At 31.9% G+C, this 24,326-nt stretch overlaps 4 protein-coding genes across 6 annotated transcripts; 1 reads left to right on the top strand and 3 right to left on the bottom strand.

Moving 5' to 3' along the window:
• Positions 1-292: 292 nt before the first annotated feature.
• LOC112744040 (uncharacterized) lies at positions 293-4,655 on the bottom strand. Of its 3 annotated transcripts, none has more exons than XM_025793507.3 (8): positions 4,517-4,627; positions 4,360-4,414; positions 3,379-3,724; positions 3,189-3,282; positions 2,697-2,818; positions 2,442-2,585; positions 2,243-2,332; positions 293-2,125 (listed from the first exon to the last, which is right to left on the bottom strand). In XM_025793507.3, exons 3-8 carry the CDS (start codon positions 3,703-3,705, stop codon positions 2,075-2,077), a joined length of 828 nt encoding a protein of 275 aa, XP_025649292.1. In that variant the 5' UTR covers positions 3,706-3,724; positions 4,360-4,414; positions 4,517-4,627; the 3' UTR covers positions 293-2,074. The 3 variants fall into 3 exon arrangements, with proteins under 3 accessions (XP_025649292.1, XP_072070979.1, XP_025649291.1); XM_072214878.1 differs by having other exon boundaries at positions 4,340-4,414; positions 4,517-4,570; XM_025793506.3 differs by lacking the exon at positions 4,360-4,414 and having other exon boundaries at positions 4,517-4,655.
• Positions 497-949, bottom strand: LOC112744041 (NAD(P)H-quinone oxidoreductase subunit S, chloroplastic). Its single transcript, XM_025793508.3, has one exon. The coding sequence runs from the start codon at positions 947-949 to the stop codon at positions 497-499; it is 453 nt and encodes a 150-aa protein (XP_025649293.1).
• Positions 4,656-5,759: 1,104 nt separating the features above from the next.
• Positions 5,760-9,350, top strand: LOC112744038 (digalactosyldiacylglycerol synthase 2, chloroplastic). Its single transcript, XM_025793504.3, has 5 exons — positions 5,760-5,987; positions 6,365-6,710; positions 7,109-7,375; positions 7,478-7,827; positions 8,438-9,350. The coding sequence occupies exons 2-5, from the start codon at positions 6,429-6,431 to the stop codon at positions 9,039-9,041; spliced, it is 1,503 nt and encodes a 500-aa protein (XP_025649289.1). The 5' UTR covers positions 5,760-5,987; positions 6,365-6,428; the 3' UTR covers positions 9,042-9,350.
• Positions 9,351-10,431: 1,081 nt separating this feature from the next.
• On the bottom strand, positions 10,432-14,064 carry LOC112744039 (ATPase GET3A). The gene is made up of 7 exons (XM_025793505.3): positions 13,603-14,064; positions 12,658-12,782; positions 12,016-12,166; positions 11,685-11,795; positions 11,346-11,484; positions 11,125-11,240; positions 10,432-10,880 (listed from the first exon to the last, which is right to left on the bottom strand). The coding sequence occupies exons 1-7, from the start codon at positions 13,861-13,863 to the stop codon at positions 10,704-10,706; spliced, it is 1,080 nt and encodes a 359-aa protein (XP_025649290.1). The 5' UTR covers positions 13,864-14,064; the 3' UTR covers positions 10,432-10,703.
• Between the last annotated feature and the right edge of the window lie 10,262 nt (positions 14,065-24,326).

Here is a 24,326-nt window from a genome sequence, read left to right as displayed (position 1 = left end):
CTGAAGATGACAGACACATTCTCTCTTTAATATCTGTTTGATATTTTCTTATAATTCTGACAAAAAAAATTATCAACTTAAATATTCTCAAATCCCAATTCATGTTATTAAGAATTAATTTTAGTTGGAAGCAATGAACAAGCATAGGATTGAAACACAAGACTAGACCATGAAAAATGAAGTTCTTCAATTGATTCAAGAACACAGAGAAGAGCAGGTCATAAAAAAAATTGAGAAGTGAGAACAACAACATTGGATCATATTTATCTTGCAACATTTTTGAAATTTCAAATTGAAGGAGAATTACTAAGATGATATTGATAATATTGATATTAAGTTCTGCATTTTTTCTAAGAATGAATTATTAAAGAGTAACACAAACATTCAAGTTTGTCAAAAATCATAGTACAAATACCATATAACTCAAACAAAAGAAAGAGGATTTACAGAAAGAGAACTGAAAACCTATGACTCCATTGATGAATTTGGATTCTACTCAACGTGACAAGGCAAGAAGAGTTCCATGTTTGGATTTGGAAGGTGGATTTTCTTCAATGAACTTCTGCAACCCTTTCTCACCACCAGGAAACCCACCAGTTAGCCCCATCATTTCCTTCTCAAAAGCATCTTCTGATACCTCAAAGTTCTCTTCCTCCTCCTCCTCCTCTTCGCCACCACTATCCGGTTGCAGCCGCGGTTGCGCTTGTTGCCGGCTTTCAACCACTTGCCTTTCAAGCTCTTGTTGAAGACCTTTTTCTCCATTGCATATCCCTCTCCCTCCCATGATCTCAACTATGTTGAACTTGGCATGAGGTTCAAAACTTGGTTTGTTGTGATGATATGAAGGGTGCTTTAGAGGGTAGTGTGTGAGGTTATGATCTTGGCCTAGGAACTGAGTTCTTAGAAGAGAACCATGATGGAAGCCATAAAGGGTTGCAAGAGAAGCCATTCTCTTTATTTTCAACTGCGTTTTATTATGATAAAGAGAAGCATGCTAGTTGTTGATATAAACATACATGAGATATATTAATGTTTGCAAAGAAACAAAAACTAAATGGAAAAGATTTGACATTTAATTCTAACCACAAATTAGTTTCGTACACAGTACATACACATACATGGTTTGTGGTTCATTTTAGCTGCACAAGTATGGTTTGACAAGTAACATGCAAATTTGAAAGAAGCTGAATGAATTGGTGATGATCCAAGTGTTAAGATTCTGAGATAAAATATCTACTATGGTTTTATGACTTTATATAATTTTGATAAGCTTGTCTATGTTTTTATCTTTTTTTTTTTTTACTAAAAACTAATGTTTTTTATACGATCTATAAGTATCATTTGACTATTTTTTATGAATAAAAAAATTTTCTTTTGTAAAAAAAAAAAAAAATCTATAAAAGATTATATTAGAATTATTTGACCCTAAAATAGTTATCCCAAAAAGATAAAACTAATCAACACTTGTAAAGACCATACAAAATTACCGACCATATATTTATATTTGCAAAATTTTTAACATAATAAATCATTAAATCAAACTATTTTGTTGATATGTTAATACATGAATAAATATTTAAAATCTTTTTCACAAAATACATAGAAATTTTTTTTAATCCTTAGATATTCGTAGAAGCAAAACTCACAATATTCTCTCTTCATTCTCAGCATTCAAACGCCATGCATGCTCAAAGAAAATATTGGCAAAACTAAATGAACAAACCATACATCAAACATGAATATCACTTGACCTCAAGAAAAGTTAGTCTAATTTACCCTAACAATTTTTTTTTAATCATAATGAATAGAAGACCAATAGAGCCTCTGGGCAGAATATGATATGGAAGATATACAGTTAAAAGAATTGAAGGAAAATAGAGAAAACTTATGGGAAAAAAACAATTCTCCATTTACAATTAGAGATTCTAAACATCTACAGAACATTCTCAGCCATTAACATAATAACAGACATTCATTTCCATTCTACATAGTTACAAATATGGTGTAATAGTACTACTAATTTTGAAACTCACTTCAATTCTTTTCTTACACTATTGAGCTATGGTTCCTTACTTCAGCTACTGGTGGGAGGAACATGTGAATTCTCAATAAGCATCTCAAGTCTCTGGTCACAAATAATCACAGAAATCAGTAAGTAAAGAGAATTTTTCAAACAGAACAAATAAATATAAATTCTTTAATAGATAGAATCCATGCTATATTAAGAGAAGGGAAAACAGACCTTTACTGATTTGTTGACTTCTTCAAGTTTATTAAGCAGCAATCCTCCGGGTGATCTGCGGTCTAGAGCGGAATAGGCCACACCCGGTGTCTGCAGATGAGAGTATGATAGTGTTTTATATGAGAAAAATTCAAGCATTGTAGAGCTCTTAGAACTATATGCTGCAACATTTTCAGAAAAAATGGCTGTTATATTATACCTTCCAACTTTTTGATGGTGATCTCATAACAACTGATCCCTCAGTTGCTGCAGGCATATGATCCATGTTTTCCACATTTGTGCTCGGAGCAGTCAACTTCCTCCGTACATCTCGCAAACTCTTTGATGCTTCTGTTACAATAACCTGCAGATCAATTCCAGTCCTTCATGATCCCCCCCTTTTAGTGTTATAAAGTGGAAAAAACCACTACTGTTAAAAAAGAAATTGTATGTATGGGATCATATTTTGTGTCACCTTTCTGAAAATATCAGGATCAGAAATTCCTTGAATCTGTAGTTCATCTACAAGTGCTGCTTTTCCACGTGCAATACTTTCGACACGGAAAGTACGGATTCCATATATAGACTGCAGGCAACCTTGTAAAAGAACGGGGAAGAAAATTGTTGGAGTGCATATTGAACATCAAGTAGATGAGGTTTCAACAAGAAGATCAAAGCTAGGACTTTGTCCATTTTAAACACAATTGTTACTTCTCTTAATTTGAATGATATAAAACATCCTAACACACAACTTATAAGGTGATAATACAACAGCAACAACAACAAACAACAACAAAACCTTATCCAACTAGGTAGGGTCAGCTATATGGATCAAACGACACCATTGGATCCTATCATGTATCATGTCTACAGTGAAACTGTTGACACGTAATAAGGTGATAAAGGTTTGTAATTTAAACAAAGCATGGCAAGGAAATGATTTGGTAAATAAGGTCTGCATGAGTACCTTGTTCAATAATAATATCGATCACCAGAGAAAGAGGTATATGCCTCTCAATCGTCACCGTCCCCCAGAAGGGTATATATGAAGGCCTTGACACCTTACAAACAAAGGTTGAGAAAAATAGTCACCTATCATTTCTCATTTCATTTCCCGTATTACAAACTCATGATCATACAACACTATTAATGCATACCTTGTAAACTATTTCGGTAGGAGTGATGTATAATCTACGAGAGGACAAATCCTTCCGAAGCACATACCGCCTGATTGGCAGGTAAAGCAACATAATAAGGCCAACACCCCAAGCCAAAGCCAGGAGCAATGATATAGATAGCCATATGACCGTATCATATTTAAGGCTATTGCTTGCGAGTTCTTCGAAGGATGCCGAATACAGTATCTGTTCCAAATAATCTTCTTGCCCTTTATCATCATCACCTGATTCGGACATAGGTTCTGCAAGTATCTGATCTTTTTGTGACCTCAGTTCTGGGAGGCCATCTGCATGACCCATCAACATCTCTTCCAATGATGATCCACTATTAAACAATAAAGGGTCACATATAGCAAAAGATTAGGTCCAAAAGTACTATAAAATCTTTTCTCCTCGTTCAAGAAGTACACACACAGAACATTTTGACATACAAACTTCCAAAGTTTTCTACATAGAGACATGGCGAGCATTCGCGCACATACACACATAGTTGAGTTTTTTCTTTTGCATTTTTTCTGATCAGTAATCTCCTAGTTACAGAGACACTTATGCCGAACAAGTATCATTGAGGGTTAGTTTTCTTTCTTAGGACCTAATCTTTTACTGTTCTTGCAGTTGCTTCAGTAGAGAGGTGTAAGGGTTTATGCAGCATATGATCACACTGACTTAGCTGAACTGAATTGAATTGCATTATAAAGAATACAGAAAACTCATAGCACTAGTTTCCAAGAAGCTTACCAGTAATTCTTCTTTTTTAAATGTATTTACACATCTAAAAAAAATTGAAAATAACTTGACATCTTTCCCACACTATTATCATTCAAGACAAAAAATGACAACAAAATGCAATAGCTAAATCAAACAACAAAACCATCTTCACATAACTAAGTAAGAAAAAGGGGAGGGAGGGGGCGATTAGAAAAATGAAATAAACACAAACAGCATGGAACGAGTTGTCACTTGTCTCAGAAGCACGAATTGAAGTTGGTATCAAGTTTCCTTCTTTACCAAACAGCTATATAGTAATTATAAAGAAAAAAAAAGAAAAGATTACTACGAATTCTTCAAGTAAAGTGAAATGGGGGTATGAATATGATGAGAAAGGTGAGAACTTTACCTTGGAGTTGGGGGAAAAGAGCACCAAACGTTCAACTCAAAGTGAAGTGGAGTTTCCAGAAACAAGAACGATGTAAGGAGCTTAGGCTTAGAGTTGGCAGCTAAGGAACACGTGCCAACCAAATTTGGACACAAATATATGTTTCTTAACGATGTACACTCAAATTAAAATCAGGAACTAAAGTAAGTTATTAATATAAAATATATATTAAAAATAAATTAATTTTAGTATATAAATAATATTTTTTATTTTTTTAATGTGAAAATTATAATTTTTTTTCCTAAGCTATATATAAAAAGAATGGATTACTTAAAGAACTTATCTTTGACTTTATATTAATATCGACTATCGAATAATTTTTACCGTATCATCTAGAAATTAAAAGATAAGTTATGTTTTATTGTCTATGAGTATATCATAAATATATTTTATATATTTTTTTAATACATAAAATAATAACATTTTTAATTAATACAATATAGTTTTAGTTATATAAAAATAAAATTTTAAAAACATATTAAATACAGTTTAAAATTACCTAGATATTTTTAGAGTTTTATATCTAGAACAATACAATTTATACAACAAAATTAATTATTTAAAATTTATACTATATATTCAGATGAATTTAATTTTAGTATACTAATAATATAAAAAAATTTATATAATCATTCAGTTATATTTATGTATTTAAATTTTTTTAAATAATAAATTTTAAGGTTAATTATTTTTAGTAATGTGTTAAATTAATAATAAAAAGAAGTTAGATAAACATGTTTGTAAAATATATTTTTTGTCTTTAAAATTTGATAAAAATTTTAAAAATACTCCTAAGTTTTATTTTGTTTTAATTTTGTTCTAAAAAATTTTTATTTGTATCAAATATACTTCTAATAGTTAATTTTTTCAAAAAATTTAAGACCAATTCAATAACAATTTCATAAGAACAACCTTTAATATAAACAAATTAAGCATAATTTTCATGCATTATTATTAGATTATTCTTAAATTTTTTTAAAAATTTAAGAACAAAATAAAACTTATATGTATTTTTAAAATTTTTATCAATCTTTAAAAAAATAAAAAATATATACTTTACTCTTGTTTTTTTAAAAAAAATGTTATTACACTAGTTTTTCTTTTTTCTTTTCTTTCTCTTTTTTCTTTCTTTTTTTGGGTAGTGATTACTACACTAGGTCGGTTAACCCATTATTTTGTTTTCTTTTAATAATTTGTGGGGACTAGATGTAAAATTGTAATTGGTAGAAAACCGTTTAACGGTTCGAAAAGCTGACTAGGCCATACGTCACCGTTTCGATACACATCGAGCATATTCTCTTTCCTCCTTTGCGTTTTCAACATTCTCTCTCTCTACTCCGCCATTGATTTTCCACGAATTTCTCTCGCTAGCTTCAAGTCCCTTCCTTCACCACAACACTTTCATTCTCCCTTTCTTGTTGATTTCTTCAAGGTACATTTTCCCTTATGAACAGTCTCTTACTTTTTACGCCATCAAGATTATTCCATTTTTCTTCAATTGTTTCTATATCTATATGTAAAGTCTGAATTTTTTGGGTAATCGAGATTGGAAAAACAACAAGGGGCCAAAACTGGTATCTGTGAGTGCCAATTAGGTGTGTTTTGGTTTTGAAATGAGTCCTGATTTTTTCTGATTCTCTTTTTGGTCTGACTTTTTTTAATGGTTTCTTTATTAGTGGTCACTGATCAATTTTTTTTTCAATAGAAATGAAAAAGCAGATAAAAAATTACTGATGAGTATTAATTAATTTTTATTATAATCTATGGTTTAAGACATAAATGCAGGCTAATGTTTGTTCTCTATGACAGTTAAAGCAATTAAAGTGATTTTTCTGAGGTAGGATGAGATTTTGCTTTTGAACCTGAAAATCAGATGGAAAAGAAACAGCATATTGCAATTTTCACCACTGCCAGCCTTCCATGGCTAACAGGAACAGCTGTGAACCCTTTGTTTCGCGCTGCATATTTTGCCAAAGATGGGAAAAGAGATGTAGTTTTGGGGATCCCTTGGCTATCTTTGAAAGATCAAGGATTAGTATACCCCAACAAGATTACATATGCTTCACCCTCGGAGCAAGAGCAATATATCCGTAAATGGCTCGAAGAGAGAATCGATTTTGTGCCAAAGTTTAACATAGAGTTTTATCCAGCAAAGGTGATGATTCCTCTCATTGTTTTTACTATTTCCCTTTAATAGGGATAATTGCAAGTTAACACACAAAATCAACATAAATGACATGCAGATGTGCAATTTGGAGATCAGAAGCTGTTGGCCATCATGAAAATATATGCTTTTTTTCTCTTTAAATGGTTTATAAAGGATGTTTTAAATGGGGATATGCGATCTTTCATCACTGATATTTTCGTACCAATATGTTTGTCTCTCAAGTCATCCGATCCATAGATTGTAACCATCTATCACTGTTTAGAATTCTTCCATTTCTGTTCCTATTTGCTTTTGTAACCAGCTATCACGATGTCTTATTGCTGTATAGTGTTGCTAATTTATGATTTAGTAAGTAGTTGCTAATGCATGATTCATTTATAATGTAGTTTTCGAGAGATAAAAGGAGCATTCTTCCCGTGGGAGATATTTCAGAAATTGTCCCAGATGAAGAGGCAGATATTGCTGTTCTTGAGGAGCCCGAGCACCTGACATGGTATCACCATGGGAAAAGATGGAAGACTAAATTCAGGCTAGTTGTAGGAATTATTCACACAAATTATCTGGAATATGTGAAGCGAGAGAAGAATGGAACTGTGCAAGCATTTCTGCTGAAATATCTAAACAACTGGGTTGTTGGTATATACTGTCACAAGGTAATTTATTATATCCTCAAGGCCTTACATAAAGAAAAAAGGTTTACACTTGCAAGCATTGCATGCTTGTTTTCTTGGAGTTAATTAGCTATATAATTTCAGGTAATTAGACTATCAGGTGCCACCCAGGATTACTCTGACTCCGTCATTTGTAATGTACATGGAGTTAATCCAAAATTCATTGCCATCGGCAAGAAAAAGAGGGAACAACAAAAGAATGGAGAGAAGGCCTTTACCAAAGGTGCATACTTTATTGGGAAGATGATATGGAGCAAAGGCTACAAGGAGCTGTTAAAACTTCTTCGTGTTCATCAAAAGGAATTAGCTGGGCTTGAGGTTGACTTAGTTGGCAGTGGAGAGGACTCCGGTGAAGTTAAAAAAGCTGCCGAAAAGTTGGAACTTCCAGTTAGAGTTCACCCGGCGCGTGATCACGCTGACCCTGAATTTCATGAGTAAGTTCCCTACTGATTTACTCGCCTTATGTTTTGGCTTCATTTTAGTTGAGATGATCTACGATAGAAGGTTTTGCTTATTGATAACATGATGTATTGTGGTGTGTATTTTGGAAAAAGAAAAAAATGGAAGTCTGATGTGATATTCATTGCTCAGTTGGATTTTTATCAAATTTATATATTAATTGTTATTATTTAGTTGGAAATTAATGAATTCAAAAAATTTACTCTATGAGATTTAGGCGATGGAGTTGGGAGAGAATTTCGTATTAATTCAGCTTTTCATAGGGGTTACTTTTCATCATCATGACTTATCGCCACACGCTATTGTGAGTTTGATTTTGAAAAAAGGGAGGGAAGGGAAGGATTTGAGGTATAAAACAGATTGAGCTTTCCACTTCAAGCACTTCTCTTCCCTTCATTTCCTTCCAAAATCAAAACTCACAAGAACACCCTTAGTGAGATGCAAATGTGTGTCATAATATGTTATAATTGATTCATCAAAATAAAATACAGAACTGCAATATTTTTGCAATCTCATGTCACTTCATAGTTGAGCTTCCTTTATTAAGAACATGTGTATATCAACATTTTTTTTTCTTTGTTGCAGTTACAAATTGTTTATAAATCCAAGCACAACAGATGTGGTTTGCACAACCACAGCTGAAGCTTTAGCAATGGGAAAAATCGTTGTGTGTGCCAACCACACCTCAAACGACTTTTTCAAGCAGTTTCCAAACTGTTGGACATTCAACGATGGCAATGAATTTGTTAAACTCATACATAAGGCACTGGCCTCCGAGCCTGCTCAACTCACTGACGCTCATATACATGACCTTTCTTGGGAGGCTGCCACCGAACGTTTTCTTAAGACTGCTGAAATTGACAAGCCCTTGGAGAGAAAACTGTCAAGAACTACTTCAAACTATATGTCTGCCACAATGAGTCTGCAGGAGAGGATGGAGGACGCATCAGCGTTTGTTCATCATGTGGCTTCCGGGAATGAAATTTCGCGAAGGATATTTGGTGCCATTCCAGATACCTTGGAACCAGATGAAGTGCAGCGCAAGGAACTTGGGATAACTGATACTCCCAAGAAAACTACTCCCAAGAAACAAGACGGTGCAACTTCAGATAGCTTGCAACCAGATGAAGTGCTACGCAAGGACCTTGGAACGAATAATACTCCCATGAAACAAGCCCAGGCAAATTGATATCGGGAGGTTTATAATTCGGCAAAATTCTTGTTCCTTGTTACTTGGGAAAAGGGAATTCTTGCCTGGAATTTTATTTGTAAAGGTGGCATCCTCGTATAGCATAGGCAGGTTTTAAATTAGTGCTGATTTAGGCTAAACCTTCTATGGCTATGAAAATGCTGCAAAATTAGTTTGTTCTAACTATTTCATTTGTTGGATGATTGTTGAGTTTCTCATTGTTTTTAGTTCAAAGCCAGTATAGTAAAAGGCACTAATAAAGCAGCCGCTTGAAATTTTGTTTTAATAATAAAGTTGAGTTAGTGTTAATGGGATTTATTTGAAATGTTTATGTTAGAAGTGATTATGACAAAGTATAGTTATCAAAACATAGTCCTGATGTTATTGTGAAGAGCAAGGGACCGATTGCCAAAAACTTATACTCACTAAATGAGCTTATGGAAGTTATCCCTTGGCTTTTGGCATGTTCTGCTGTCATTGATAAAGATCATTCAGTAAATATCATGAAATCTATTATATATTTCTATTACATATATAAAGAGAATTTCCTCTCTTATGGCAAATTTTGTTTTTTCTAAAATATTATTTTTCTTTTTATCTTATTGGTGAGATTTCAGATTTTATTCGTTTCTGATATCATAATAATCCAAATCCGAGTCGAACTAACCGTTGATTAGCCCTAATTTTGGACTCAATAATATACGCATTTTTCGAAAAGTAAAAAAAGATATAACCAATTAAGTTACAAATCTATGAATAATGCTATGGTGCATTATACCTTTCAAAGAAGAGTGAAAAACGAAAAAGGATCATGAACATGCCTATTTTCTCTACAGATTTAGTGAGAAACTTCACCTTGCACCAAATTCTATTCTTCGCCAAATAAATTCTCCAAATTTATATATCGTAAATTATTATCAAAATGAATAATCATATACATCTTATATGAATACAAAACAATTAGCAATTTGGACCTTAGGTTATCCTGCATTTCATTTGAGTTTGAGACTATCCATTGAACTCTCAACCCCTCTCTTGAATGTCTTTGGTTATAAAAAGAAAAAGAAAAAAAAGCAATAAAATAACAATGCTTCAAAAATATGCAACAACTTCTCGGTGAAAACTCGTATTTAGTTGTCTCCATATGAAGTTGATATTTGAGAATCGTTAGATGATTTGACAAGTTTGCCTAAATTATCATCTAATGGTTCTCAACTATGAACTTCACACGAAGACAGTAACTGCATGTAAGTGTTCACCTAATTTCTCTTAGTAGTTGATAACCAAAGTGTTTCTAGTAATGTCTTCTAAGAGAGATGAGTAATTTTTAAGTAGAGTCTATAGCATACATGTAAATCCTTATTTGACATGCATAGGGTTGGAATATCAATAATAGAAGTGCAGTTATCATTGAAATTAATTTAATGAAGTCAATAACAATTTGAGTGCAAAAAACATGCTATGGTATGACTTTGCCTAGCTAATAATTTCTTACCAAAAGAATCCAACACACAAATAAACAGCACTACCATGACTTTGGAAGATACAAGGAAGCAACATTATTCAACTAAATGAATCGACTTAATATGAAAGCTTCATCTATGTTTATAAACTTGAAAACCAAAAAAGCTAACAATGATAACTATTGATGAAAAGAGGTCATCAAACCTTTTGCTTCCCCTTTTTGAGTGTACTCAATTCTTCCTCAGCCTCTTGTAACTGATCCTTCAATTCTGATACTCTTCTCTCTAACCATTCTACTTGATCTCTATTAGATGATGGTTGGTAAGGTGTCAAAAAATGTCTTGAAAATCCTTTTAGAGCTTCAACCCCAGTAACCTATAAAGATCCCATAGTTGATCAAAGATTACTAAAAGTTCACAAAAGTCAGCTGAATTCAAAAGCAAAATTTTAGGTCCACTTTTGTTTTCGTTTTCGTTCTCAATATTTTCTATTTTTTAGATTTTGCGAACAAGAAGGCAAAAAGAAGACAGAATTAGAAAATAGGATATTATTGTCTTTAATGTTTTTACTTTTTCCTTCACAAAATCCTAGTTATTAACTCAAGGACATGAGAACTAACCTCTTCTGGGAGCAATGGCAGCTTGGTAATGTTAAAGTCGTCATATAACATGTAAAATTGATCAATATACTTTTGTTGCATTTTCATTCTCGCTTTAAGTAACTTGGATTCAACAACTACAAACATATAAAAAGCGGCAAGAATACTAATAAATTCATAATGCAAGACAGAGAAATTAAAAGTAGACATAATGAGATATCAAAGACATGGGAACACACTACCTTCGTCTTCAAAGATTACTTGGTTAATAACGATGTTGTGTGAGTCAATCTCGAACTTTGTAAGTTCCTGAACCAATCTCTCTGTTTCATATAATGAAAGGAACTCCGGAATACAAACGCAGACAAAAGTTGTCATGTCCTGTGATCAAGGAAAATAAGCAGATATGGTGATTGGAAAGCCTTCAACAGTTCAACTGGTTAAAATTTTATGCATTAACGATTCAATTTTACATAAATGGAGATACGAGGCCGAGCCTCGGTGCAATAGTAAAATTGTTGCATCGTGACCTGGAGGTCATAAGTTCAAACACCCTTCCACATGAGGGGATAAAATCTTACCGGATCTTTGAATTGCTTATTAACTTGTTCGATCACGTCCTTCATTCCTTCAAGCTTCCCAAGAACTGCATCTTCATTAAAATCATCATCCATTCCAAACATGCGAGTCATCTGTGATGAAAGAACAAAATTCGAATTATTCCATGACTGGTGAAGGCATGCAAACTCTGAACATATAATCCAAATAGTTTGGTGTTGGGAAATAGAATAGTCACAGACTCGTAGTTAAATCTGCATGGAATATACATATTTAAGGGTCCAGAATATTGAACTTTTCACAAATTGTTTAGTAGTCAAGGCAATAAAAGGAATTCATAAACCTTAATCATACCTGGTTAAATAAACCACCAAATTTATTTTTCAAGGACATCATTTTTCCAAGACCTTTCTCTAAAATTGATGGGAATTGCAAGAGTCGGAGTGTATGGCCAGTTGGAGCAGTATCAAAAACTATTATGGAATAATCCATTGTCTGCACCAATCTATATCGATTAAGATAGATCAATCCACAGTGAAGAGTAAAGAAACAGTTGAATTGAGTTAATAAGGGATGTTTAAATCAGAATAAAAAAATACTAGGAGCACCACACGTATTTAACAAACTTCTAGATGAATCAAGTATGCATTCAAGAGATTGGACTTTTCTTTTGCCAAATATCAGAAATGTCAATACAAATCAAGTGTCAAGATTCAACATTCTAAGCTTGGCAATAAATACATTCACTATTGTAATTTGTATATTCATAAATGTCCCATGAAATTGATGAGAAAATGTAATCCTCCATACTTCTATTCTTTCTGTTTGGCATTTGAAGGACTCCAATCCTCATATATGGGTTACCAACTAATTGATTCTACCGTCGTAAACATTACACACATGACATCAAAAATATCAATCATAATAATTCGATAGTAGACATAATATCAGGTCATATTTTCGTAGTTAAATAAAAAAAGATGACATCATTCTTACTTCAACATCTCAGCAAAGCTCATCGCCTCATCAATCCCAGGTATTGCACCTGCTAGCTCCGAGACCAGACCGTCCATCCCTTCAGAAGTGCCCACATCCTCATGCTCAACAGTGGGATCCACTTCCTACAATGGAAAACAATTAAGATAAAACTAACACCAAGATGAATGAAATAAAAATAAGATCATTTTGGATAACAAAAAAAACTCAAACAAACAATGATTCAAGTGTGAAGCACTCAGTAATTAATAAAAGGTCCAAGAGAGACAAATCATGTAACCTGAATTAGTAAAAGAGAAATAGTTAATCATTCAGATAAATAATTGACTCATCGATGATAACAGAATCATCATAGCTATACCCCAAAAAAAAAGGCTTTACTTTTCTACACTCATACAAAAAACTATTAATACCTAACCTAACAAGTAACAACATGGCTACACAATAGATCATACACAAAACTAAGCTTCACATGTTCTTCTTATATCACCAATCTCTCTCTGAACAATAAAGCGTGAAAATTGAATCCTTTACTAAACAGGAAAACCACTGCAACAACCTAAAAAGCATGAACATTGCGAACATTGCATATCTCATACACACCTATAAAAGGCACAACCACTATAAATCCACAAAACCACCAGTTCCAAAATAGAAAATAACAGCAGCAGCAACAAACAATACATAAAGTATGTGTTTTGCTTGGATAAACAATCAAAACCAACAAGCTTTCTTCTACAGATCTCAATTCAGGGAGCATAAGCAACTCCTCTTGCAAGTTGCAAATTCTCTTCACACAAGTCCCCATTCCCAGGGCCATTGATTCATTCAGCTTCGACTCAATTTCAGAAATTTGACCCAACAGCATGATAATCGAGTCCGAAAAAGGAAAACCACACACGAATAAGGCATAAAGCACTAAAATTGGGAAGCTCTAATCGGTACCATAGCATAGAGATTGGTGAAGCCATTGACCAAAGTTGGAGTCTTTGTGAATCGCTGTTGAAAAGCATCGCTGAGATTGTGAGCTGGGTCGGTGGAGATTATGAGAACAGAGTCGCGAACAGTGGCGAGAAGAATCGAGAGTATTGAGCTACATGTGGTTTTGCCAACGCCACCTTTGCCACCAACGAAGACCCATTTGAGAGTTTCTTGTTCTAGAATGTTCTGCACCGTTCCTTCTGGCAAACTCTGCTGATCCGCCATGGCCACACTGCTCCTGTGTTCTCTCTCCTCCTTTCTTTCTTTCTTTCTTTCTTTCTTCTCTGATTTATGTTTTTTTTTTTTTTTTTGGCTTTGATGGAATATTCGAAAACGCAGTCGAGAGAAAGAGGAGTAGAAGAGTAAGAAAGAAGACCATTGTGTTTTGTACTAATTGAAATAAAATTTTAAAAATAATTAGGATTTAAAAAATCAAGGATAAACCAAAAAAATATAATTGAATTATCTTGCCGTTCTTAAAAATATTTTTAAATTTTGTTATTGATAAAATATTTTTAAATTATTTAAAAATATAATAAAAATATTAAATCGCAATTAAAAATGACTAAATTTTTTATCAAAGCGGAATATTTTTGTTATTTTTTAAATTATTTGAAAATATTTTAGTTAATAAAAAAATTTAAAAATATTTTTATCAATAATAAAATAATTTGAGTGTATTTTTGTTGATTTACTCAAAAATCAAATTGGATAAGTGATCAATCCATGTTTAAGTATGGCAAATTTTAAATTTTGGGACAAATTATTTTATCTATTGAAATATTCATAAACTAATGTAGAATTAAGTAATATTTTCAATCTCGCTCGTAAAAATGTAGACGAATCATTCTTTGATAAAGATATAATAGTTTTTAAATTTTTTTAAAATTTTTAGATTAACTCTTTTATATAGACGAATAATTAAATATAAGAATTAATTTATCTAATAAATAAAAATTTAAATACTGATTTAATTATTAAAATTTGTTGACAATTAAAATATTCTACTAAAATTTCTTAAATATTACTTTGAAAATTCATTGTATTCATTATTAATATTTTAATCATAAATTTAACGAAAATGTTAAAGAAGAGTTACAATTTTTTTTAAATAAAATTACTCATTTTTTTAATAATGTCTAAATTGATAAAAATAAAAGACTGTCTCAATTTCTTAAATTATTTATTCAAATTTTGGTTAAAAGACATTAGATATTTCATAATAGAAGTCAAATAATTAATTTAAATTGTAAGACCCTAATTTTAAAATTAAATAATTAGTTGTTTATGAGTTATTATATTATATTCAGATTTTGTTTTTAAAAAAGACTAGTTTTAACAAAAATAATTAAATAGAATTTTATGATTATTAAAGTTTAATTTAATTATGACTTATTTTATTAGCTTGAATTATCTATTAAAAACTATTTTAATAGAGAAATTTAAATTAATTTTTATAAATATTATTATTACTATTATTACTATTGTTATTATTACTATTATTACTATTATTATTATTATTATTATTATTATTATATGTTAGAGAAGAGCAAACAGAATTATCTTAAAAATTTTAGAGAATGCAGACTTAATTAAAGTACTTTATAATTTTTTTTTATAAGACACTTAGGAAAATGCGAGGGAATAATGTGAAGATAAATTATATTGTGAAATGATAAGAAAGAAAAGAAAGAAAGAATAAATAAAAAGAAAATGAGATAATTAAAGATATGGTGGTGAGCCCATTGAGATTCGCTTTCCAGAGATACATTGGCCACTCCAGGAGATGGTCGCACCTGTAAGACAGAGGTTGCTTACAGAGGTTATGACACTGAAAGCCAAACTCAGACAAAGGTTGCTGAGTTAAGTGAATATAATTCAATAAATAACCAAGAACAAAAGAATTAAAATAATCTAAAGAATCTTTGCCACAGGAGAGCAGAGGGCAGGAATGAAAAAATGTATTAATTAAAGGGATCTCTACCACAGTAGAGTAGAAAGCAAATATTGAAAAGAAATTGAATGATGTTGGGCCTTAGTGCCAAGTGTTTAGTGGGAACGGCGATACGTAACGCTCACTTGACACTATAAGGACGGGGATACGTAACGTTCATTGGAGACTGAAAGGAAGGTTACAGCTCAACGAGTACGGCGATGCATAACGCTCACTGGAGACCGAAAGGTAGTTTTCCCCTTGAGGACGGCGATATGTAACGTTCATGGAGGGGACGTTGGCTGAGATAAGAACGGTAGTACGAAACGCTTATCTCAAGATCAGTATCGGGAATCAGGCAACAAGCCGACACATGAGCTCATGACCTGTATAGGACTAGACATGCATCATACTTGTTTGCGCATATTTGTTTGTGATTGTGTTTTCTATGATTGTGTGTACTTGTGATTGAATTCTATGTTTTAATTGTTGAGTTGGATTATACTTTTTTGAGATCATAATGAAACGAACTTAATTTCTAACTCCGACCCTACTAAGAACTCCCTAGTTCTTACCCCCTATCTCCACCCTTTCCACTACAGCTGCGAAGGCTTAGTGCGGAGTTACAGGAGCATAGAAGATGATTTTCACAAGTTGAGTTTTTAGAATTTATTTTTCCATCGCTGGCTATTATTTTGATTTTTAGAGGGGGAGGACTTATAATTGAGATTATTTGAATAAGTCTATGTATATATTGCTATTTGAATATATATGTATTTTTGTGATTAAGAGGTTTAAGTAAAGACCCTTTTGTTTTTTTTATTAAAGTTTCGATTCGTGCTCACAAAGGCTCAATATTAAATAAAAATAGTATATAATAAAAGGAAAGTATATGGAATCAAAAGGTGATCAGCCAAAAAGTAAATAAAACCGTTTAATTAGAATCACTTTTTGAATAATATGTTTGAAAATTGCTCCTGGGATCACGGAGCACAAATCAAAACCCGATTTTTCATGGAGTCCAAACACATTTTGGCTGGTTTTTAGCTGATATACTTTTGGTTCCCTAGTTGTTCTCATAATAAAAAGGTTTAGAGATAAATAATGTTCGAACTTTTAATACGATCATGAGGTGTTAAAAGTTAGGGTGTTACATAAATTAATCGAATAATATATTTATTTGTCCCATTAAACAAATAGTCAGTTTATTGAAATTTAGATTCGTAGTTGGTTAGTTTTTAGTCTAACAAAAAAAATAGAAATTAAATAAGATTATATTATAAAATTATGATAACTAAAGTGAGATCATGCGAAGAGTGATAAATTAGTGATAATATATAGTATATTTTAGTAAGTATTATATTGTTTAGAAATTAATTAATATATATACAAACTAATATTAAATTTGATGTATTTTTTATTTAAAATATTTTGTAATACAAAAATTTTTAATATTAAAATTTACAAAATTACATCTTTATTTGTTGTTTTTTATTTTTGCATTTGTTTCAATGAACAGACTTAGTCTTTTTATGTAGCGTTTGTCCTCTTTTTGTTTTCGATTTTTGTTAGAATTTTTTTTTCTTTTACCTATCATATGTTTTTTGTGGAGACATATTCTTTTTGAATTGTTGATTTGTATATATTTTTTGATTTATTATCTTTTTATCCCATCTTTATATATATATATATATATATATATATATATATATATATATATTATATACATATGAAGATGTGTTTTAAATGAAATATGAAGATGAAGAAGAAGCAACAATAGAAGATGAGAAGAATAAAGAGGAAGAGTTTTGAATTATACAAAACTTATCAAAATGTAAATACATCGAAATTTTTAAAATACACTGGAAGTTTTCCAAAACACACCGAAACGAGAATGGAACAAATTCATCACAATAATAATTCAGATTCAGAATTCCTATTTTGCTACAAATGTATAAAAATATTTTTCAAGGTATTTTTTCTTCTTTTTTTTTCTTATTTCTTTCTTTCTTTTAGTTGAATGAATGTAGATTCATCATCTTCTAAATAATTTTGCAGCATTATGTATTTTTTTTCTTCTTTGTTTGATTTTTTTTTTATTCTTGTGAAGAGAGTAAAATAAAAAAAAATTTGAGAAGGTAAAATAAGAAGAAAAAGATGAATAAATAAAAAGAAAAAGATGACGATGAAAAAAGAAGAAGCAGGGCAGAAGATGATAAAGAGGAGGAAGACGAAGATGAAGAGTTTTAAATTATGCAGAACTTATCAGAATATAAATACATTGAAAAATTTTCAAAATACAACGAAAAATTTCCAAAATACACTGAAAGTTTTTCAAAATACACTGAAACGAGAATGGAACAGATTCATCACAATAATAATTCAGTTTCAGAACTTTTACACTGAAATTTTTCTACAAATGCATAAAAATATTTCTCTTAATGCATTTTTTATTCTTCTTTTTTTCTTATTTTTTCTTTCTTTTAGTTGAATGAATGTAGCTTTAATTTATCATCTTTCAAGTAATTTTGCAGTATTATGTATTTTATCTTCTTCTTTGTTTATTTTTTTTATTCTTGTTAAGAGAGAAAAACAAGAAGGAAAAGATGAATAAGAAAAAAAAAAGATGATGATGATGATGAAAAAGAAGAAGAAGCAACAACAGAAGATGAAGAGAAGAAAGAAAAAGATTTTTGAATTATGCAGAACTTATCAGAATATAAATACACCGAAAAATTTTCAAAATACGTCGAAAATATTTTCAAAATACACCAAAAATTTTCCAAAATACACCGAAACGAAAATAGAATAGATTCATCAAAATAATAACTCAGATTCAGAATTCTTACATTGAAATTTTGCTACAAATGCATAAACATGTTTCCTTTGCATTTTTTTCTTCTTCTTTTCTTTATTTATTTTTTTCTTTTAGTTGAATGAATGTATGTTCATCTTCTTTCGAATAATTTTATAACATTATGTGTTTTTTTTGTTTGATTTTTTTATTTTTATTCTTGTTATAAGAGTAAAACAAGAATAAACTTGTGAAGGTAAAACAAAAAATAAAAGATGAATAAAAAAAAGATCATGATGATGATGAAAAAAAAAAAGAAACAACACCAAAAGATGAGGAGGAAGAAAAAGAGTTTTGAATTATGCAAAACTTACAGAATATAAATATACCGAAATTTGTTAACAATAATACATAAATTTCTTAGTTTTTACACCGAAATTTTGCTATAAATATACAGAAATATTTTTTTTAATAATTACGACACACAAACTGAGTTTAAAAACAATACACAAAAATGACTGAATTATCAACAAAAATACATCCAAATTAATTTTAGATCAGACAACGCCATCAATATGGCGAAAATTCTACAATAACGATAATATATAATAGCGACGATACGCATAAGAAGAAGACGATGATGACTATAACAATGATGATCATAATGATAAAGATGATGGAGGAGAAGAAATTTCAATGACAAAAAAAAGAAGAGGAGGAGGAGGTGGTGTTGACAACGACGATAACAAAAGAGAAAAATAATAGAAAAAATGAAAAAAAAAAGACAAAATATCAGAGATGACGAAAAGAAAAATGTGTGCAGCAGGAACATAAAGAAAAAAGTGTTGTGAAATAAAAGATATATATATATATATATATATAAAGATGTATAAATAGAAGACTCTAGTATTAAAATAATTAGCTCAATAATAATTTATATATATATAATAATATTATATGTTGTAATGTGTATATATATACAAAGATAGAAAGAAGTATTAAAAATAAAGAGAGAGAGAATTGCATATGTTTATTGTTACTATCTCAATATAATAAAGATGATTAATATTGCTATTAATATTATATGTAAAGAGTAATAGAAAAGAGAATTTAGAATACTAATAAAATAAAAGAAGAGAAAGAATTGTAGTAGAAATATAAAGAGAAGAGTATTTGATTGCAACATAAAGAGAGAATTGATTTTATTATTACTTGTTTGTGTGTTATATCCCTCAGATGGCTTCTCTATTTATAAGCCAATGAGGTTTACTTTTTCAACTTAATTCTTATTGGAAAAGGAATTCAACCGCCCATATTAATGGGCATCTAATGTGATCTTATCACAACACTCCCCCTTAGATGCCCATTTAAGATTATTGCCTCGTTAAAACCTTACTAAAGGAAAACCTTGTGGGAAAAACCTTAGTGAAGGAAAAAGAGTACAATATCCTTTGTGATGGGGACTGCCTCATTAAAAACCTTGTCAAGAAAAACCCAATGGGAAAAAAACTTGACCAAGGAAAAAAGAGTACACTCTCCCCCTCTTGCTGACATTATTTAATGTCTCGAAGTCGGTGCATCCCAATCTCATGTACCAGTCTTTCAAAGGAGGATTTTGGGAGTGACTTTGTGAATAAATCTGCCAGATTGTCACTTGAACAGATCTGTTGGACATCAATTGTCCCTTGATTTTGAAGGTCATGAGTGAAGAAGAATTTTGGAGAAATATGCTTTGTTCTATCACCTTTGATGTATCCACCCTTAAGTTGAGCAATGCATGCTGTATTATCTTCAAACAGGACAGTTGGAGCTATCTTATGATCAATCAGTCCACATGATGACAGAATATATTGAATCAGACTCCTCAGCCAAAAACACTCGCGACTAGCTTCATGAATCGCTAGTATTTCAGCATGATTAGAGGACGTTGTTGCTATCGTCTGTTTCGTGGATCTCCATGATATAGCTGTACCACCATATGTGAACAGGTATCCTGTTTGAGATCTCCCTTTATGTGGATCAGACAGGTATCCGACATCTGCATAGCCAACTAGTTGTGACTTGGATCCATAGGGATAAAATAATCCCATATCAACCATTCCATGAAGATATCGAAAAATTTGTTTGATTCCACTCCAATGTCTTCTGGTTGGAGAGGAACTATACCTTGCTAGTAAATTCACCGCGAATGATATGTCAGGTCGCGTATTATTAGCAAGATACATTAGTGCTCCAATGGCACTAAGATATGGTACTTCAGGACCAAGGATATCTTCATTTTCTTCTTTAGGACGGAATTGATCCTTTTTCACATCCAAAGATCTTACGATCATTGGGATACTTAATGGATGTGACTTATCCATATAAAATCTTTTCAAGATCTTTTCTGTGTATGTTTTTGATGAATAAAGATCCCACTTTTTATATGCTCGATCTGCAGGCCGAGACAAAATTTAGTCTTTCCAAGATCTTTCATCTCAAACTCTTCTTTTAGAGTTTTTATAATTGTTGGAATCTCTTCAGGAATCCCAATGATATTTAAATCATCAACGTACACAGCAATTATAATGAATCCAGATGCAGATTTCTTTATGAAAACACACGGGCAGATATCATCATTCTTGAATCCGTTTTTGGCCAGATACTCAGTAAGACGATTATACCACATTCGTCCAGATTGCTTTAGACCATATAAAGATCTTTGCAATTTGACTGAGTATAACCCTTGCGAATATTCATTAGATGGTTTAGATATCTTTAGTCCTTCAGGGACTTTCATATAGATATCCCGATCTAATGAGCCGTATAAGTAGGCTGTTACTACATCCATTAAATGCATATGCAGTTTATGATATGCAGATAAACTGACCAAATAACGCAATGTTATCGCATCCACTACAGGGGAATACGTTTCTTCATAATCTATACCGGGCCTTTGTGAAAAGCCTTGTGCCACAAGTCGGGCTTTATAGCGCACAACTTCATTTTTCTCATTTCGTTTTCTCACAAATACCCATTTGTATCCAACAGGTTTTACATCTACAGGTGTACGGACTACAGGTCCAAAGACTTCACGTTTTGCAAGTGAGTCTAATTCAGCCTTCATGGCTGCTTCCCATTTTGGCCAATCATTTCTTTGTCGACATTCTTCAACTGATCTTGGCTCAAGATCCTTACTTTCATGCATGATATCTAATGCCACATTATATGCAAATATTTCATTAACAATTGTCTTATTTCGGTCCCATTTCTCTCCTGTAAAGACATAATTTATCGAGATCTCGTCATTTTCACAATTTTCAGGTACCTGAACGTCTTCTGACGTTATATCAGAATTTTGGACAACTGCAGGTGTCTCTACTATGTCTTTTTCAACAGGAATATTATTTACCTCTTTTCTCTTTCGAGGATTTTTGTCTTTGGAACCAACAGGCCTGCCACGCTTCTGTCGTGAATTTGCTTCGGTGGCTACTTGTCCTACTGGAACATCAATTCGAATTGGGACATTTTCCGCTGGTATATAAGATTTAGTTATCCTCTTTGTATCGGAAAATGCATCAGGCAAATCATTCGCTATTCTTTGCAAATGTATAATCTTTTGAACTTCCAGTTCACATTGCCCTGATCGAGGATCTAAATGCATCAATGATGATGCATTCCAGTTAAGCTCCTTTTCAGGAAGCTTATTCTCTCTCCCTAATGTTGGAAATTTTGATTCATCAAAATGACAATCCGCAAACCGGGCTTTAAATACATCTCCAGTTTGTATCTCAAGATACCTCACTATAGAGGGAGAATCATATCCAACATATATTCTCAATTTTCTTTGGGGTCCCATTTTGGTGCGATTAGGTGGTGCAATGGGAACATATATCGCACACCCAAATATTCTTAAATGGGAAACATTTAGCTAATTGCATAGGAGAGAATTGATGATAACTCGTTGGCCTCAAACGAATAAGTGCTGCGGCATGTAAAATAGCATGCCCCCAAACCGAGGTTGGGAGATTTTTTCTCATAAGCAAGGGTCTAGCAATTAATTGGAGGCGCTTAATAAGTGATTATGCTAACCCATTTTGCGTGTGAACATAAGCTACTGGATGTTCAACACTTATTCCATTAGCCATACAATAAGCATTAAAAGCTTGGGAAGTAAATTCACCAGCATTATCAAGACGAATTGCTTTGATTGGATTTTCTGGAAATTGTGCTTTTAATCGAATAATTTGAGCCAATAATCTCGCAAACGCCAGGTTGCGAGAAGATAATAAGCACACATGTGACCATCTCGAAGATGCGTCTATTAGGACCATAAAATATCTAAAAGATCCACATGGTGGATGAATAGGTCCACATATATCACCTTGAATCCTTTCCAGGAATTCAGGAGACTCAAATCCAATCTTTACTGGTGATGGCCTTAAAATTAACTTTCCTTGAGAACATGCAGCACAACAAAATTCACTAGTTTTAAGAATCTTCTGGTTCTTTAGTGAATGTCCATGAGAGTTTTCAATAATTCTTCTCATCATGGTTGTTCCCGGATGACCCAATCGGTCGTGCCAAGTTATGAATTCATTTGGGCTAATAAACTTCTGGTTTACAGTGGCATGTGATTCAATTGCACTAATCTTGGTATAATACAACCCAGATGAAAGTGAGGGTAATTTTTCTAATATAACTTTCTTATTTGAATCATGAGTTGTGATACATAAATACTCATGATTTCCCTCATTCATCTTCTCAACATGATATCCATTTCGGCGAATATCTTTGAAACTGAACAAGTTCCTCAGAGACTTGGTAGATAATAGTGCATTATTTATTACAAATTTTGTTCCTCCAGGAAACAAAATTATAGCTCTTCCGGAGCCTTCTATCACATTGCCTGAGCCAATAATAGTATTAACATATTCCTCTTTTGGCACAAGATGGGTAAAATATATATCACTTTTGAGAATAGTGTGCGAACTTGCACTATCCGCAAGGCATACATCTTCATTACATATCCTTGCCATTCTCTTCAAAAACAAATAATAATAAAATGAGTAGTATGCACAGATAAATTGAATACTTGATCAGAATTATTTTTCTAAGAAATACTGTACATAAAATAATGTCATATACTAAAATTTTATTTTAAAATTTGACACATTTAATAATTTCAAAATTCATAAACATTAATATTTCATTATTTATGTACATCACATTTGAAACTTAAATACATAGAAAATAAAACTTAACAATAAATTCTTTACATTATTTATTTACATAGATACTTCACAATTTCACATATTAAACTATTCCATCATTGATCAAATGGCCAATATTTCCTTCAGGGTCCTCAAAGAAATCAGATACATCATAATGAGTGGTGGAATTTTCTGCATCATTTGAAACGAAATTCGACTCTTTTCCCTTATCGTCCTTTTTCAAAGATGCCTGGTAAAGATCAACTAGGTGCCTTGAGGTACGACAGGTACGAGACCAATGGCCCTTTCCACCACAACGGAAACACTTATCATCTGTTGATTTACTCTGCCCGATATTTCTTTCTCTATCCCACTTCTGGTGAGATCCTCTCTTTTGAACATAATTCTTTTTCCTTCCATAATTTTTCTTGTTATTAAAAGCTTGCCATTTACCTCTTCTGGGGTAATGATTTGCCGCATTTACTTCAGGAAATGGGGCGGCGCCAGCTGGGCGCGCTTCATGATTTTTCAATAACAACTCATTGTTGCATTCGGCAACAAGAAGGTAAGAAATTAACTCAGAATATTTTTTAAACCCTTTCTCTCGATACTGCTGCTGCAGGAGCACATTCGAGGCATGGAAGGTTGAGAAAGTTTTCTCCAACATATCATGATCAGTTATTTTTTCCCCACACAATTTCATTCGTGAGGTGATTCGAAACATTGCAGAATTATATTCATTTATAGATTTAAAATCTTGTAAATGCAA

This window comes from Arachis hypogaea, chromosome 14 (assembly GCF_003086295.3).
Source record: "Arachis hypogaea cultivar Tifrunner chromosome 14, arahy.Tifrunner.gnm2.J5K5, whole genome shotgun sequence".
NCBI classification, from domain to species: Eukaryota; Viridiplantae; Streptophyta; class Magnoliopsida; order Fabales; family Fabaceae; genus Arachis; species Arachis hypogaea.
This window is presented reverse-complemented; position numbering and strand designations above follow the sequence as displayed.